General features: G+C 40.4%; 1 protein-coding gene across 3 annotated transcripts in view; it reads left to right on the top strand.

Annotated features, from left to right (window-relative positions):
* LOC125975285 (low-density lipoprotein receptor class A domain-containing protein 4) overlaps positions 1–12717 on the top strand; it is a 107436-nt gene that overhangs the window by 88151 nt on the left and 6568 nt on the right. For all 3 annotated transcript variants that reach the window (XM_049730632.1, XM_049730631.1, XM_049730633.2), the window contains 2 exons: positions 9690–9838; positions 10898–10948. In XM_049730632.1, coding sequence (XP_049586589.1) covers positions 9690–9838; positions 10898–10948 — 200 coding nt within the window. The remainder of the gene's footprint in view (positions 1–9689; positions 9839–10897; positions 10949–12717) is intronic.

The raw sequence follows: 12717 nt of genomic DNA, 5'->3' as shown, positions 1-12717 counted from the left end.
ATCGCTTGCCAACCTTAAAACAAGCCCAGTGCTCGCAAAGGCCTGCCATACTAAATTCAGTAATACAATACAGTTCTTTTTAATCATACAGTCTTGATGACCTCAAGCTACTTGCTTGACATCCAATAATTTGCACTCTTGCTAACAATGTTTTATGATGTTACGTTATGGCTACTGTTTATTGGATTAATGAAAAAGCAAAAAGTATTTTCATATTTCCGTAGCTCATTATGCCCCTCAAAATGCATGTTTCATGTAGCAAGTAAAGGCTTAGCATACGATTCTGTATATGGAATATCATTTTGTGCTAAATGAACATGTTGAATTGATATTGACCAATCATATTGTTCACTTCGGTCTTTGAGAAGCAGCAAAGCAGGAGCCACTTAAGAATCCAAATTTATGTTCTGCCAAAGGTTGCTGTTTGCTTCCCCAAGAAACACAAATTGCGTTTGAATGAGTCAATAAGGTCCCCCTGTGACAATAAATGGTCCTTGTAGCCGTTTTGTAATTGCTTGAATATGAATGCTATATGTGCACTGATTGACTAAAGATTGCCTGCTGCTTCGCATCACGAAGATGTCTCCCTCTGGAGGAACACATTACTTTGACTGCAATCTATGATTGAAGAGCATTGTTTTACGGACAACCCATTGTAATTTTATTTTCATATTGGAAGTTCTAGAAGGCTCAGAAAGCAACCCCCATCCTCCTTTAACTCCAGTATGCCCACTATAGTACTCTTGTCTGCTGCCCGGACATTTCATGGTATCTTGTGACTGATGCCCTGGATTTCGGAATGAATGACCCTCATGTGGAGTTATTTTGGCAAGGAAAACAGAAGTACTTAAGATATCGCATTATGTCACTCAGTCACAGTTTTGTAATCTTTTGTGTTGTCAGATGCACAAATTGTGGTATAAGGGCTCCAGCGCAAAGTAATATTGGATTATATGGAAAACACCACGAAAAAGTTACGGATTCCCACACTGCCAAGCTGTGCGCAGTAGGAATAGCCTGTATTTATTGTTTTGCATTGATATTATTTGAATACATTGACTTCATTTATTTACTGGTTGTTCTTTTAGGTTACGCTATATTTCAAAGTTTTGGTAGTTGCTCTAATACTAGGCTTGAAAATTCATTAATAGTCATGTTTATTAATCAGGATGTCAGCATCGATCAGAAATAATAACGATGACTAATATAAAGTCTGCAAGCCAAATAAGGTTCTTACTTTATCAGCAACTCACACACTCCTGTTTTTCCTCCTCCTCTTGGCAGTCACCATCTGACCCTAATCAGGCACAGAACTGCTCTATTGTCTGGCTAGGGAAAGAGGAGCACTCACTTACACAACGACAAACCCACAGACAGACACTAACACACAAGCAGACGGAAAGGGGGGTTGGGGATAGAGGTTGTCTAGTCTGGCCCTGCCTCGACTCTCAACCCCCAACGCTGCTCCTCTCTTGCCTTACCTCCATGCACGCTGCAGAGCAGACATTCTATTCTGTGGTTACGTAGCCTACACATGTGCGCTCAGGTATAAAAACTAACTCGTCATGATTTTCGTGCTCGTAGAAGCCTCTTTGAGCATGATTGAGAGTTTGGCCCACTCGCGCCTCACCCCTTTGTTAAGTTACTTAAAATTGGATTTGTTATCTAATTGCAACTGCTATCCGTGACTAGTTGACTACAATATAATTGTTTCTAGCCGCCCTAGGTGAGAGCTGTTATTGCATAGCATACAGGAATTGGATGCTCATACTGTTACTCATGTGACATGCATAAAATGTGCCAGGGAATTCCCATAACCTCCGATCCCAACTTAACCTCCTGCCACCCTAGGTAAAACTGTCTAGCACCGCCACATTAATTGACAAAGATAATAGTTTGTTAGTTTTCCTTGCTACGTACTTAGTTATGTCTTATCAAAATACATACATGCAAACATGTATGCAAAACAAAATATGGGTAGTGTTGTGATAGTTATTTGTGCTGAACTATCAGTCCTTGCACTAATGCAACTTTTTCTTATATCACCCTCAAAAAGAAAACTTTTTTGTCACCCTTTAACGGGCAATTCCCGCTTGGAATTCCCCTTGACGCGGATATGGCTGCTTGCTAGTGTTGCTAATTATGATTAGGGCTTCTGCTCTGAGCTGCATGATGATCCTGTGTGAATTATTAATATAGGTCATGGTCACAGCATCCGGCCTGGCCCAACCCTGTGCTGTCCCATTACTATCAGAGTACACTGTAGCCTCTGCTCCCTTTTGCTAACCCACAGCCCACCCCATCTGTCAGACAGATTAACCCAACAGATCACCTAAACCACGGCTGGATGGGGAGATGTTCTGTTGCAAACAGTCAAAGTTTGCGGTCTTGGTAACTGCTTCTTTTTGTTTTCTTTTTCAACCTCAACTGCACTTTAACAAATTTTGCTGGTCCCGCCTTCCGTTCATGACCTGTGCACCCTTCCGTCATTGTTCATCCTTTTTCTTGATCTAAGCATCTGTCCATTCAACCCTGTCATTTTGAAAACACTTCTGTCATCGCTTCCGCCTGTCCCGTCAGTAGACATTTAGGTCCCACCCAATTAAAAACAAAAAAGATCGATTTGTTTGTCTGTGAGACAATAGGGTTAGAAATTTTACTACAATAAATTGCTTATACCTCTCCCTTGTTTTTTTAACCTTTATACAACTCTCTCTCCATCAACACATGTTAAGACTCTCCCAATCTTGGTACACAACTGTGTGTTTCTTCTTGTCTGTAGCGTTCTATTTTATAGTTTGCTTTGCCAGCCGCTGTTGCTCAGAACCACCCCGAGTTCAGCCTGTGGTCATGACCTAGTATTAAAGAGGGGGACACGCATTTGTTTATCTCAAGCATGTCTTTCCCCATGATTACTTTCTTGTTTTGCCATTTTGATGTTGCCTTCCTGTGTCTCAGTCACGCTGTTTAACCTGTCTCGTTTCCCTTTATCTTTGTTTTTGCGCTCTTCCTCAATTTTCCGAGTGAGTCTCTTGCTTTTGCTTAATCCTGCCCGCAAGGCTCCGCTTCATGCTTTTTACACATCTCAACTTCATGGCTAGAATACAGAGCGGAAGAGGTGCTAGTCATCTGCTGAAGTTGGTTGAGCAACATACGATGCGTGATGGGTTCTCCTCTGTTAGCTCAGCACAATTAGACCGCATGTCACAAGGCGGTCATGCTCTCAGAGTTTAGAAACATTGTAAGATGTGTATGACATGGATTTGTAACACAACATAAACGTGTCAAACCATTAAATGTGTTTCCCCATTCATAAGTCATCCGAGAGCTGCTTAAAGTAAAGTTTTAACTTTGGTTTTGTAAGCTTGTTTGGGTTGTTGCCTTTTTTTTTTGTGATGGCAGGATGAATATTGGTTTTCAGGACATAGTAAACAGTGTGTGTTGTCTGTTACCGATGAGAATATATGTTGGTGCTTGGGTAACAGATGATGTTTGCAGTCAACAAATGAAGGGTAAAAAGAAGCACACAATGTCCCCACAGCCCTCCCAACATTCAGGTTATTTATGAACCAGTGGATAACCCTGTCTGCTATTGACACTTTGCCACCTGGCCTCCAAACATCCGCACAAATTTGTGAACAACAATTAAATCCTCCTGGCTCAGATGCTCAAGTGCTGCGCTTTTCCAGTGCATGTCAAAATGTTCAAAGTCCAATAATGGATGTACGTTACCTTGTAGATTTTTTTTTTTTCCCATTCATTTCTCCCAAGAACCGATTTCCTGGATGTTTTATATATCTACCTGCTGCAACAGACAAGGACCGGAATTGGAACCCCAGGTATAAAACATCCAGGAAACCAGCTCTCGAGGAACCGTACCTACATCAATCCTAGAACTCTGTGTGGACACATTTCTATCAATCCTTTTGACGCTGATGTCTAATGATAGTTCAGTACAATGTGCAGTCAACCTTATTCCCCCCTGCAATCATATCAGTAGTCAAACAGGCATTTCTGCTTAAGCCTGGTTGAATATAAGTTGCAAGTTGAAGCAACATGCCCGAGCAAGTTGGTCCTTGAACATACGAAATGTTTAAACGGCTACCTCGTTACACCCACTCACACTCTAACCCAGGCTGACCCAGGTAGACTATTTCTAACCCTGACATTAGTCTGACCCTTGTAGTCTGGTTCAATCACCCAGTGAAGGTAGGGGGAGGGGGGTTGTCTAGACACTATCCTGTCTGTCTAGTTGCGATAAATGTAAACATGCATGCGCACAGGCACGCGTGCACACACACACACACACACACACACACACACACACACACACACACACACACGCACACCTGGTAGACAGGCTTTGTGCTGTGCCTGAGTGTGCATATGTTTGCCCGTGTTGAGCCAGCAGAGCGTCGAATCACCTCGGATAAATGAATACATTCTGTTCTTTACACTTACAACGCAATCCTCTGTTTTACTGCAGTTCATGAATATTGCAACGGTGAATACTGATAATATTAGATAATATTGTAATATTCATGATGTTAGCCCGGCGTTTTTTTAAAATCTTTGCTCATGTTCTATTCATGCAAATGGAGATGGTGCAGATCTGTAAGTCATTTTCTGGAGCCAAGGTATTGCCAGCTCAGCATTGGGTCTCATCATATCAGCCTACTTCAGCAAAAAAAAAAAAAAAAAGAACGTAATCAGTACTCGGACAAAATATGGAAAATACATTTTCAAATGGATATAGTGATTCAGATGTACTGTGACGAAAATAAAAAAAATGTTAGATGGTACATTTTATACAACCTCTTTTTTTTTCTTCCCACTTAGGGACAAAAGAATGCAATGAAATAAACTGTTGTTGCGTGGACTCGCATGCGGCGCGCATAATGAGATGGCAGCCAATTGGATGACCCCAATTTAAACAAACATTGAGACCCAAACCAGAATTGTTCACACAATATTTAATAGATCAGGATTTAATAGAAAACCACAACCATAAAGGTTTATATGCATATAAATATACGTACATATATTAAATATTGCTCAGACAAAAGGTAGATTTGTGTTGTCATCTAAAAATGATAACGTCAACAATCCCAGCCGACCACCTCAATCTCCGCAAAATTTCTCATGAAAACAGGAATGCTGTCCTTTCAAGCAACCCTAAAAAGAAAGAAGTAATTCTATAGCTTACATATTTTCTACTAATTTGTTCTCGGTCTTTGCACATTTTCAGCACTGTAAATTCCAAGCATATTTAATGCATTCAGAAACGAATCATTGACATTGGGGTCTTTTAGTATGCAAGTTCAATGCTTTTAGAGTTAGAGGTTATCATGCCACTTTTGGCCTGAGCTTAGCTACGTACAAATGTGCAATAGGACTGTCCTGTATATTTTGTGGTCAGAGATACTTTGACCATTTTTGGAATTTGACTACTGCTATTGGAGAGGTGCCTGAAGGCAGCCAAGCATGAAAACAGCAAAATAAAGTACAGCCAGCACCAAACAAGGCTTAGTCATATGGTGACAGGATTTTCCTCATGGGCCAACCCTATTCTAGTGAAGTGCAACATTAAAGGTGTGTCTGACTGTGTTTAACTGAGTCAGAAAGGGGAAAAAAAGTGGAAGCAGACTCGAAAGAAGAAAAGCTATAATTATTTGTTCTGATGCCCTGAGTTGCTTTTTCATGTCTAGCACCTTCTGTTTCACACAAGTCTCTTTCCGCTTTTGTGTTTCTTTCAACTCTTTAACGGTCTCATTTTTTGTTTTTTTCATGTCCCCTTGTCTATCTTTTTGCATCAATGATGCTTGTAGAGTGATTTTTCTGGGGTGGGTCAGCTCTCCCACACTGTGCACATAATCAAGCCCTTTCTCCTTTTGAGTTGAACTGGTTGGGGGGCTAAAGTGACTTCATGAGTCAGACGAGGCTGATTTCTTTCGTGTGCTGCGTCACCCCCTCATCCTCACACTGTTCCATCCAGACCTATGCCAGACGTCTAGACCTAGCACACAACACCCCCAAGGGAGAGAACGAGGGGTGTGTGTGTGTTGTGCCATTACTGTTTTGCTTTTCATCACTTTTCTACCATTCCCTTTTACTTGAACTTCTTTTTTCAATTGTCCTCTTCATTTCCGCTCTCTTCCCATCTTCTATCTGTCTGTGCAATTGCGTGAGCATGCATGCCAGCTAGGTCGCTGCCATGGTGCCCCAGCAGCTCCGGGGCCTTGTTGATCACAGCACCATGCTGAAGTGTTACCATAGTAACAGCAGTGGCAGCAGACAGTGTGTGTGTGTGGTGGGCAGCAGGCTGTGAACTCAGCAGGCCTCTCTAGCTTCGCTGGATCTCTCAGGAGAACCAAGTTTAAGCAAAGAAAGCACCCTTTATTTTTGGTGTCTGCCTCAGTTCACTTTTTGTATGTTTTATAGAGCAGGTTGGTCGAGAACGAGTGAATTAGGTCATGCGACTGGAACTTGCGTGCCAATGTTGGCTACATTCATTTCTCAACAAGTGTGTGTGTGTGTGTGTGTGGGCAATGCATTCTACAGTGTGGGTTTGAAATCCAATGATAAACAAGAAACCGTTAATGACTTGCATTTTGCTGTTTTGAAAGAGACAATCACCAGTCAGTGCAACAAGGGTTCCCATTTTGTATTCCAGACTGGCCAAGCTTTGTGGTTTACTGATTTACCCGATTTACCATGTGTTATAATGATTCCTTAAACCGCTGTATCAGCTTTTAGGGCTTCTGTGTACTCTTTGGATCTAATGGTGGGATTCTGCCTGTCTTATTATCTGAAATTAGCAGGTGGCTAATGGTCCATTGTCGAGCTCTTCTCTCGGCATACATCCACTGATTCACAAACAAAACTGTTATGATTCAGGGAAAAACACTCAAACCAAACCAGCCAGACTGCTTTCGAAAGTAAACTAAGGTCAAATGCAAGGTGCAAGCTCAGATGTTAAATTGCTTGTTAAGAGGTCCCAACTGAATGCGCTTATTGTGTAAAGCTCTATAGACAGCTGTTATCCTAATTTCCTATTCAAGCCCAAACTGGTTGAGTTTGCCTTAATTAGTCAGTCAGAATTGAGTGAACACAGAATATTTCATTTACATTCATTTCTATCTTAATCAATTTGCAGTCACAGTTGTTTTGTTACTGTAGTCTCCACCCTGCAGTAAGTATGCAATAACATAAATAATAATCAATCATCACATAGGAGAATATCACAATATTACATCAGCAGTGTTGAGGAAGATTTCATTCATTTTGACATTCTATGTGGATGTGACTGTGGTGTCAGAAAATAGACAAAAATGTTGACCATTGTTTTCGAAAGTAAAAGCAGATGTTTGCAAATGGTTTATTTTGATACAACACAAAGATAATCTGCTTTCATGGAGGATGACAAATGTGGATAGGTTTATTGCTAAGAGGCTAGAAATCCAATCGTGTTAACATAGCCAACATCTGTAATGAATTATCAAAATAATAGCTTCATTTGATGATCAATTCGTTCTTTTATGTTATATCAATTAATCCAGGGATCTTCAATCCTGGTCCTTTTCTGGACGTTTTATGTCTCCCTGCTGCAATGCACTCGATTCAAATAATCAGATCATCAGCAAGATTTGTAAAAGCTGCATAACGATCGTGATCATTTGAATGGGGTGTGTTGCAGTAGGGTGATGTAAAAAAAAATAATAATAAATAAATAAATACAAATCCAGGGAACTGCAACTAAAGACGTCTGAATTAATCATTGACCTGCATTCAGAACATTCACAGCCAGATTCTTCCATCCCTCGATCGCAACTTTTGACACTGTTCACCCTCTTTAGCCAAGTTAGCATGCAGGTTTGTATCAATATCGCTGCATTACTCCTGTGTTTACCTTTGCGAATCTATTTTTAGACGGCGCGTTCGTGTTGACTCGTATTTCTCAACAAGATCCATTAAGTTGTAACTGCTTTAGTTTGTTGTGGCATGTATTTTAATTGTAGTAATGTTCACATTTATGTATTGCTGTTGCATTTTAACCAATTAATTGAACATTGGCGGATGTTTGTTAACTTCCTCCAAAAGATTACGCTCACATGTTTTAATTTGACTGTAGCCTTTCGTGTCAGAGCAGGAGAAAAAATATTTAAGAAGGCAGCCTTGCTGTGCAAAATTTTTAGACTGCTAAAAGAATACGGGTACTTCAGACACCAGACTGATATTGTTTTGACAAGTGGATGGCTGTTGTAATAACATCGGACTGCTGCTGGTAACGCAGACTGCCAGCAGAACACAATGTTCGCTTGGCCACTGTCGGAATAAGTGCTGTACACTGTGTTCTGGAGCTTCTGAACTCAGAGTATGCCTTGGTTTTAGACGTGATAGCTTTTCCCCTTTTTTGCCTCTTTTTATTCTTATTCTCTCATCTTCCTTCTTCTTCTTGACTCCTCCTCTAGCTTCCTTCCTTGTAAATGTTTTGAGATGAGGATTCCAACTGCTGTCGCAATATTTTTTTCTGTTTTGTTTTTCTTGTTTTTTTTGTTTGTTTTTTTCATCTGGCTTTTCGAGTTTTGATACATTTTCAACATCAGTAGAAGGCATGAGGCTTACAGATAAGAAGGCCTTGCAAGACACCCTCATACTGGAAGCACCTCACCTCATAAGTCTATGATGTCACGTCACGGAGTGCACACATGAGACCAAGCTATTGTATATGTAGATATTCATGTGTTTGAAAACACAACTGAATACACAATTTCTACACCAATTAGTTACTTACTTTACTTTACTCACTGCTGGCTTTTTTGCCTAAGCCATAAACCTTCATTGAGCAATGTTGCACAAATTGTGTAAAACTAAATGAAATTGTGGTTTATCATTATTACTGTGGAGATGTTCAGTCTCGTCAGTGTCTTCACTCAAATGAATTCATAAAGAGAAACATTGTGCATTTATAAATCAAATTCAAATAATTTATGTGTACTCATCCAAAACATTCAGTATGTATATTCTGGATTTTTATTAATTGTTCACATTGGTCTCCTACGAGGGAAATAGATTGGGCATATTCATTGTCATAAATTGGAAAGGATTCTTCTGATTGCCTCTCAAAGTTGCCCAACACGTTCAAGGATGGAGTGTTTGCCTTCTGCTCCCCCCTGCTGGTACGCGGGTGTTAAAACAGGCAGCCAGTATTGTATTAACCCTCAATTTGGCCCTCACTGAAGAAAATTGGATGAATTGAGTCCCTGACATTCACATATAGCTAAGTAAGCATTCCTTTTACTCTTCTGTTTACGAGCTATAACAACATCCTACATAAATTACCCCCAAAACCGGTCCTAAATTTCTATCACATGCGATCAAGTCAAATGTTTTTGCAAAATAACAGTAAAGTCTAAAAAGATAATAATCATAAAATATAGCTGAGGAACAGGAGAATTGTTGTGTCTGTTTGTCTGTTGGACTGTAAAATCTAATGGAAATTGCACCCCAGGTGGCCTTTTGCAAAAATATTATACTACAACATAACTTGGTTAACTTAACGATATTTTACTAAAACTTAACTTCATTAGCCTAATTGTCTTGATGTACTTTTCACAATTGTTTTTGGATCCACAGGACACAGTTTGTAATGCTGCTTTCTTTCTTCTTTTCCTTGTTTGTGTGTGCAGCTGAACTGGAGTTTGTTCAGATCATCATCATCATTGTGGTGATGACCGTCATGGTGGTGGTGATCATCTGCCTGCTCAACCATTACAAGCTCTCCACCTTCATAACAAGGCAGAGCCAGGCCCGTCGGCATGACCATTCCCTGCAGCAGGTCAGTATCACAGGAGGTGACTGGCAGCCATAATATGCTAAAGCAAACACCAAGGTTGATTGCTGGGTTGTTGTGACTATTTTATTCTTCCGTGTTCCCGGCCTGCTAGACATGCTTGTCAGTGAGAGTGAGCACTTCCTTGGCCTCTTTCATCATTATTGTGACAAGTTTTCTTAAAATCGGTTGCGAGGCAAACAAAGCTTGTCAGTTTATCTGTAATATGGTCTTGAGTCAAATGAATCTTTTGTGACAAAGAGCTTTGCTGCGATTAAGTGTGAGGTAAAACTGCTGAATTGGTTTCTTTGGAGCCTTGATGCTTCATTTACCACATCACCGTCTAGACTGTGGCGCCTCCAACGCCTTTCTGAAATGTCATCACAGTGGGACAGACTCACACAAATAACAAACAAAACTGACAAGACAATAAAAAAATTCAGTTAGGCCTATTTTGGACAAATATTTGCCATTTTGTATGGTTTTATATTTTGAAATAGTAGTTCAATTAATTGTATTACTGATGGTAATGGTAAGAAAATTGTGAAAATCCAAAATTATGAACCATTTGAAAGGCTCCAGGTACCTTCGAAATTAGAAAAATGTCGAGCATTTCAGATGACTGAATGCTTTGTGGCTTAACTGTTGTACGAGTTATAATGCGCCCTGCGTGGTGAATTCTCCTTATGGCCATGAGGAGTCATACTCAAATGACTGACCTGTTGGCCTGCCGCTTTTATCATTGCTAAACTCCATAACATAGCTCTGCTAGCAGATTTTTTTTTCTCGACTCTCCTGCCGTGCTTTTGTTCCTTCTTATCAAAACACAAGTTGTTTAAAAAAAAAAAAAAGAGAAGACATTCTAAATGGTCAAGATCAGAACCCTACACCATGGAATCTCATAGCATAGAATTGAGCAGCACGGAAGCCTTTTGTTTCCTGACCATGCAGTCTTTCCGTGCTGGTTTACTTATTGATATCCTCAGTCTGCGGAAATAATAATTTTTAATTTTTCTGAATACCGTCATGACAAAAGCTGCTTTTTCTTTGGTTGTGTTTGCATAGGATGGTTGCCTGTGGCCTTCAGACAGCAACTCGCGACAAGGAGCCTCCGAGGTAACACATTGCAACACTACACTTTCCTTGCACCTAGACTACCAGGCTGTGTGTGGAGGCACACAAAGCCTTGAACTTGAACAACCGAACACAAAACAAATTGACTGAACTGGTATTTTTCCCAGTAAGCGCAAACAACAACATACCAAGATATAAATATACTCTTTGGCATTGTCAACAGTGGGGATAGGGATAATAACAAAATGTGCAGGGTTTTTTTTGTTTGTTTGTTTGTTTGTGTTTATTAAGGAGTCATTGCAAAGTTTTAGATTTGATACATTTCTGCTGCACAGTTGCCATTGGATTTCACATTTTAGCACAGGATATATTGTATTTCATAAGTTCTTTAGTTGGGTGTTTTGTGACAGCATGCTGTCGTCACTTATCTTTCCTCACTGGAGTCTTGTTGTTAAGCGATATCACTCAGAAGTCAAGGTTCTGACATGCTTCAATGAATGTAACCACAGTGATATCAGATATGTGTTATAAAAACTCAACATAAATACAGTAACCAAAACAAAGTAGCTTGCTGATTTTGCGGTCCTTAAATAGGGTTCTTGTTTCATTAATAAAATTGAGACGAGCTTGAAGGATTTCATCTTAAGAAAACATCTTTATTTAGTCATTTCTGCCATGAGTAGTTTGAAAAACTTTGATTTTACTACATGTAAAAAGGACTAATCAAGACTGTTGTATTGAATGGCGCCACCCTGTTGTTGCCATGATAGAATACTCAAATGTATCGGCATCCCCAACGCGGTTGCTTGTCAATGTTTACTCACCAAGGAATGCTTTATAAGTAGCGCCAGATACAACTGTGGCACTGCTTTCCAAATCACATCAAGTCTGGCATGTCCTCAATGATAAACAAATGCCAATATAGTGAGTGTGACCGTTGATCTGTTTGCTTCATGTTGTCCCTGCCAGATGGAGCCGCTTCCAAACGGCAATTGGGAGGAGACATACTGGAAATATCACAAACAGCCCCAGAGGTGTTCAAACACATGATTATGACACCCTTTATTGACTCGTTGCAAAGAGAAGCCACGCTGCGGTGAACTTCCACCGGGAGTAAACTTTGGCTAGCTTTTGTCCACGCCAATGCATTTGGGTCGGTTGCCGTTACTGGCACGAGAAAGCCATTTGTGTCAACAAATATTCAACAAGGGGAGAATCTTAATGGTTTTGGTGTTGAGCGCCAAAGGCCATAGAGTGGCGCGTGTGTGTTTGGTGCGTCATTAATCAGCAGCACCTCCCCTGACACTGTCTAGACAGCCGTCTGAGAGCTGCCCCGCTCTGCTGCGCTCTGCTCCCTCTATCAGCTCCACACTTCCCCCCCCCCACCCCGTCTATCAATCTGTCTAGTCTGCTTCTATACCATTTGCTGTTTTTTACTCTATATTGCATATCTTAGTTCCCTTCTTTGCCTCGCACCTTTGTTTCTGCTTGCTTTCCATTTGCGGCTTCCATGTCTCATTCCTGTCTTTTTTTTTTTTTTTATTATTATCATTTCACTTCCATTGTGAGTCTTTCTCATATTGCGTATAATTTCATCCTTTGCGATGCTCCTCATCCCCCTCCTTCACCACCTTATTATTTTCCAGTCAGCCATCTAGACTACCTGTCTATGGGGGTGTATGAGACAAATTGCTTAATTGAAATGGTTTCCATTTGAACGCAGCTCAAACAAAGTAGATGTTTTAAATGGGTGGGAAATGATAAGGGAGGCTAAATGAGGTGGAATTATTGCTTTTGTATTTGTTCAGGGG

This window comes from Syngnathus scovelli, chromosome 9 (assembly GCF_024217435.2).
Source record: "Syngnathus scovelli strain Florida chromosome 9, RoL_Ssco_1.2, whole genome shotgun sequence".
Lineage (NCBI taxonomy): Eukaryota > Metazoa > Chordata > Actinopteri > Syngnathiformes > Syngnathidae > Syngnathus > Syngnathus scovelli.
Note: the sequence above shows the minus strand (reverse complement) of the source record. Positions and strands in the feature narration are given on the sequence as shown.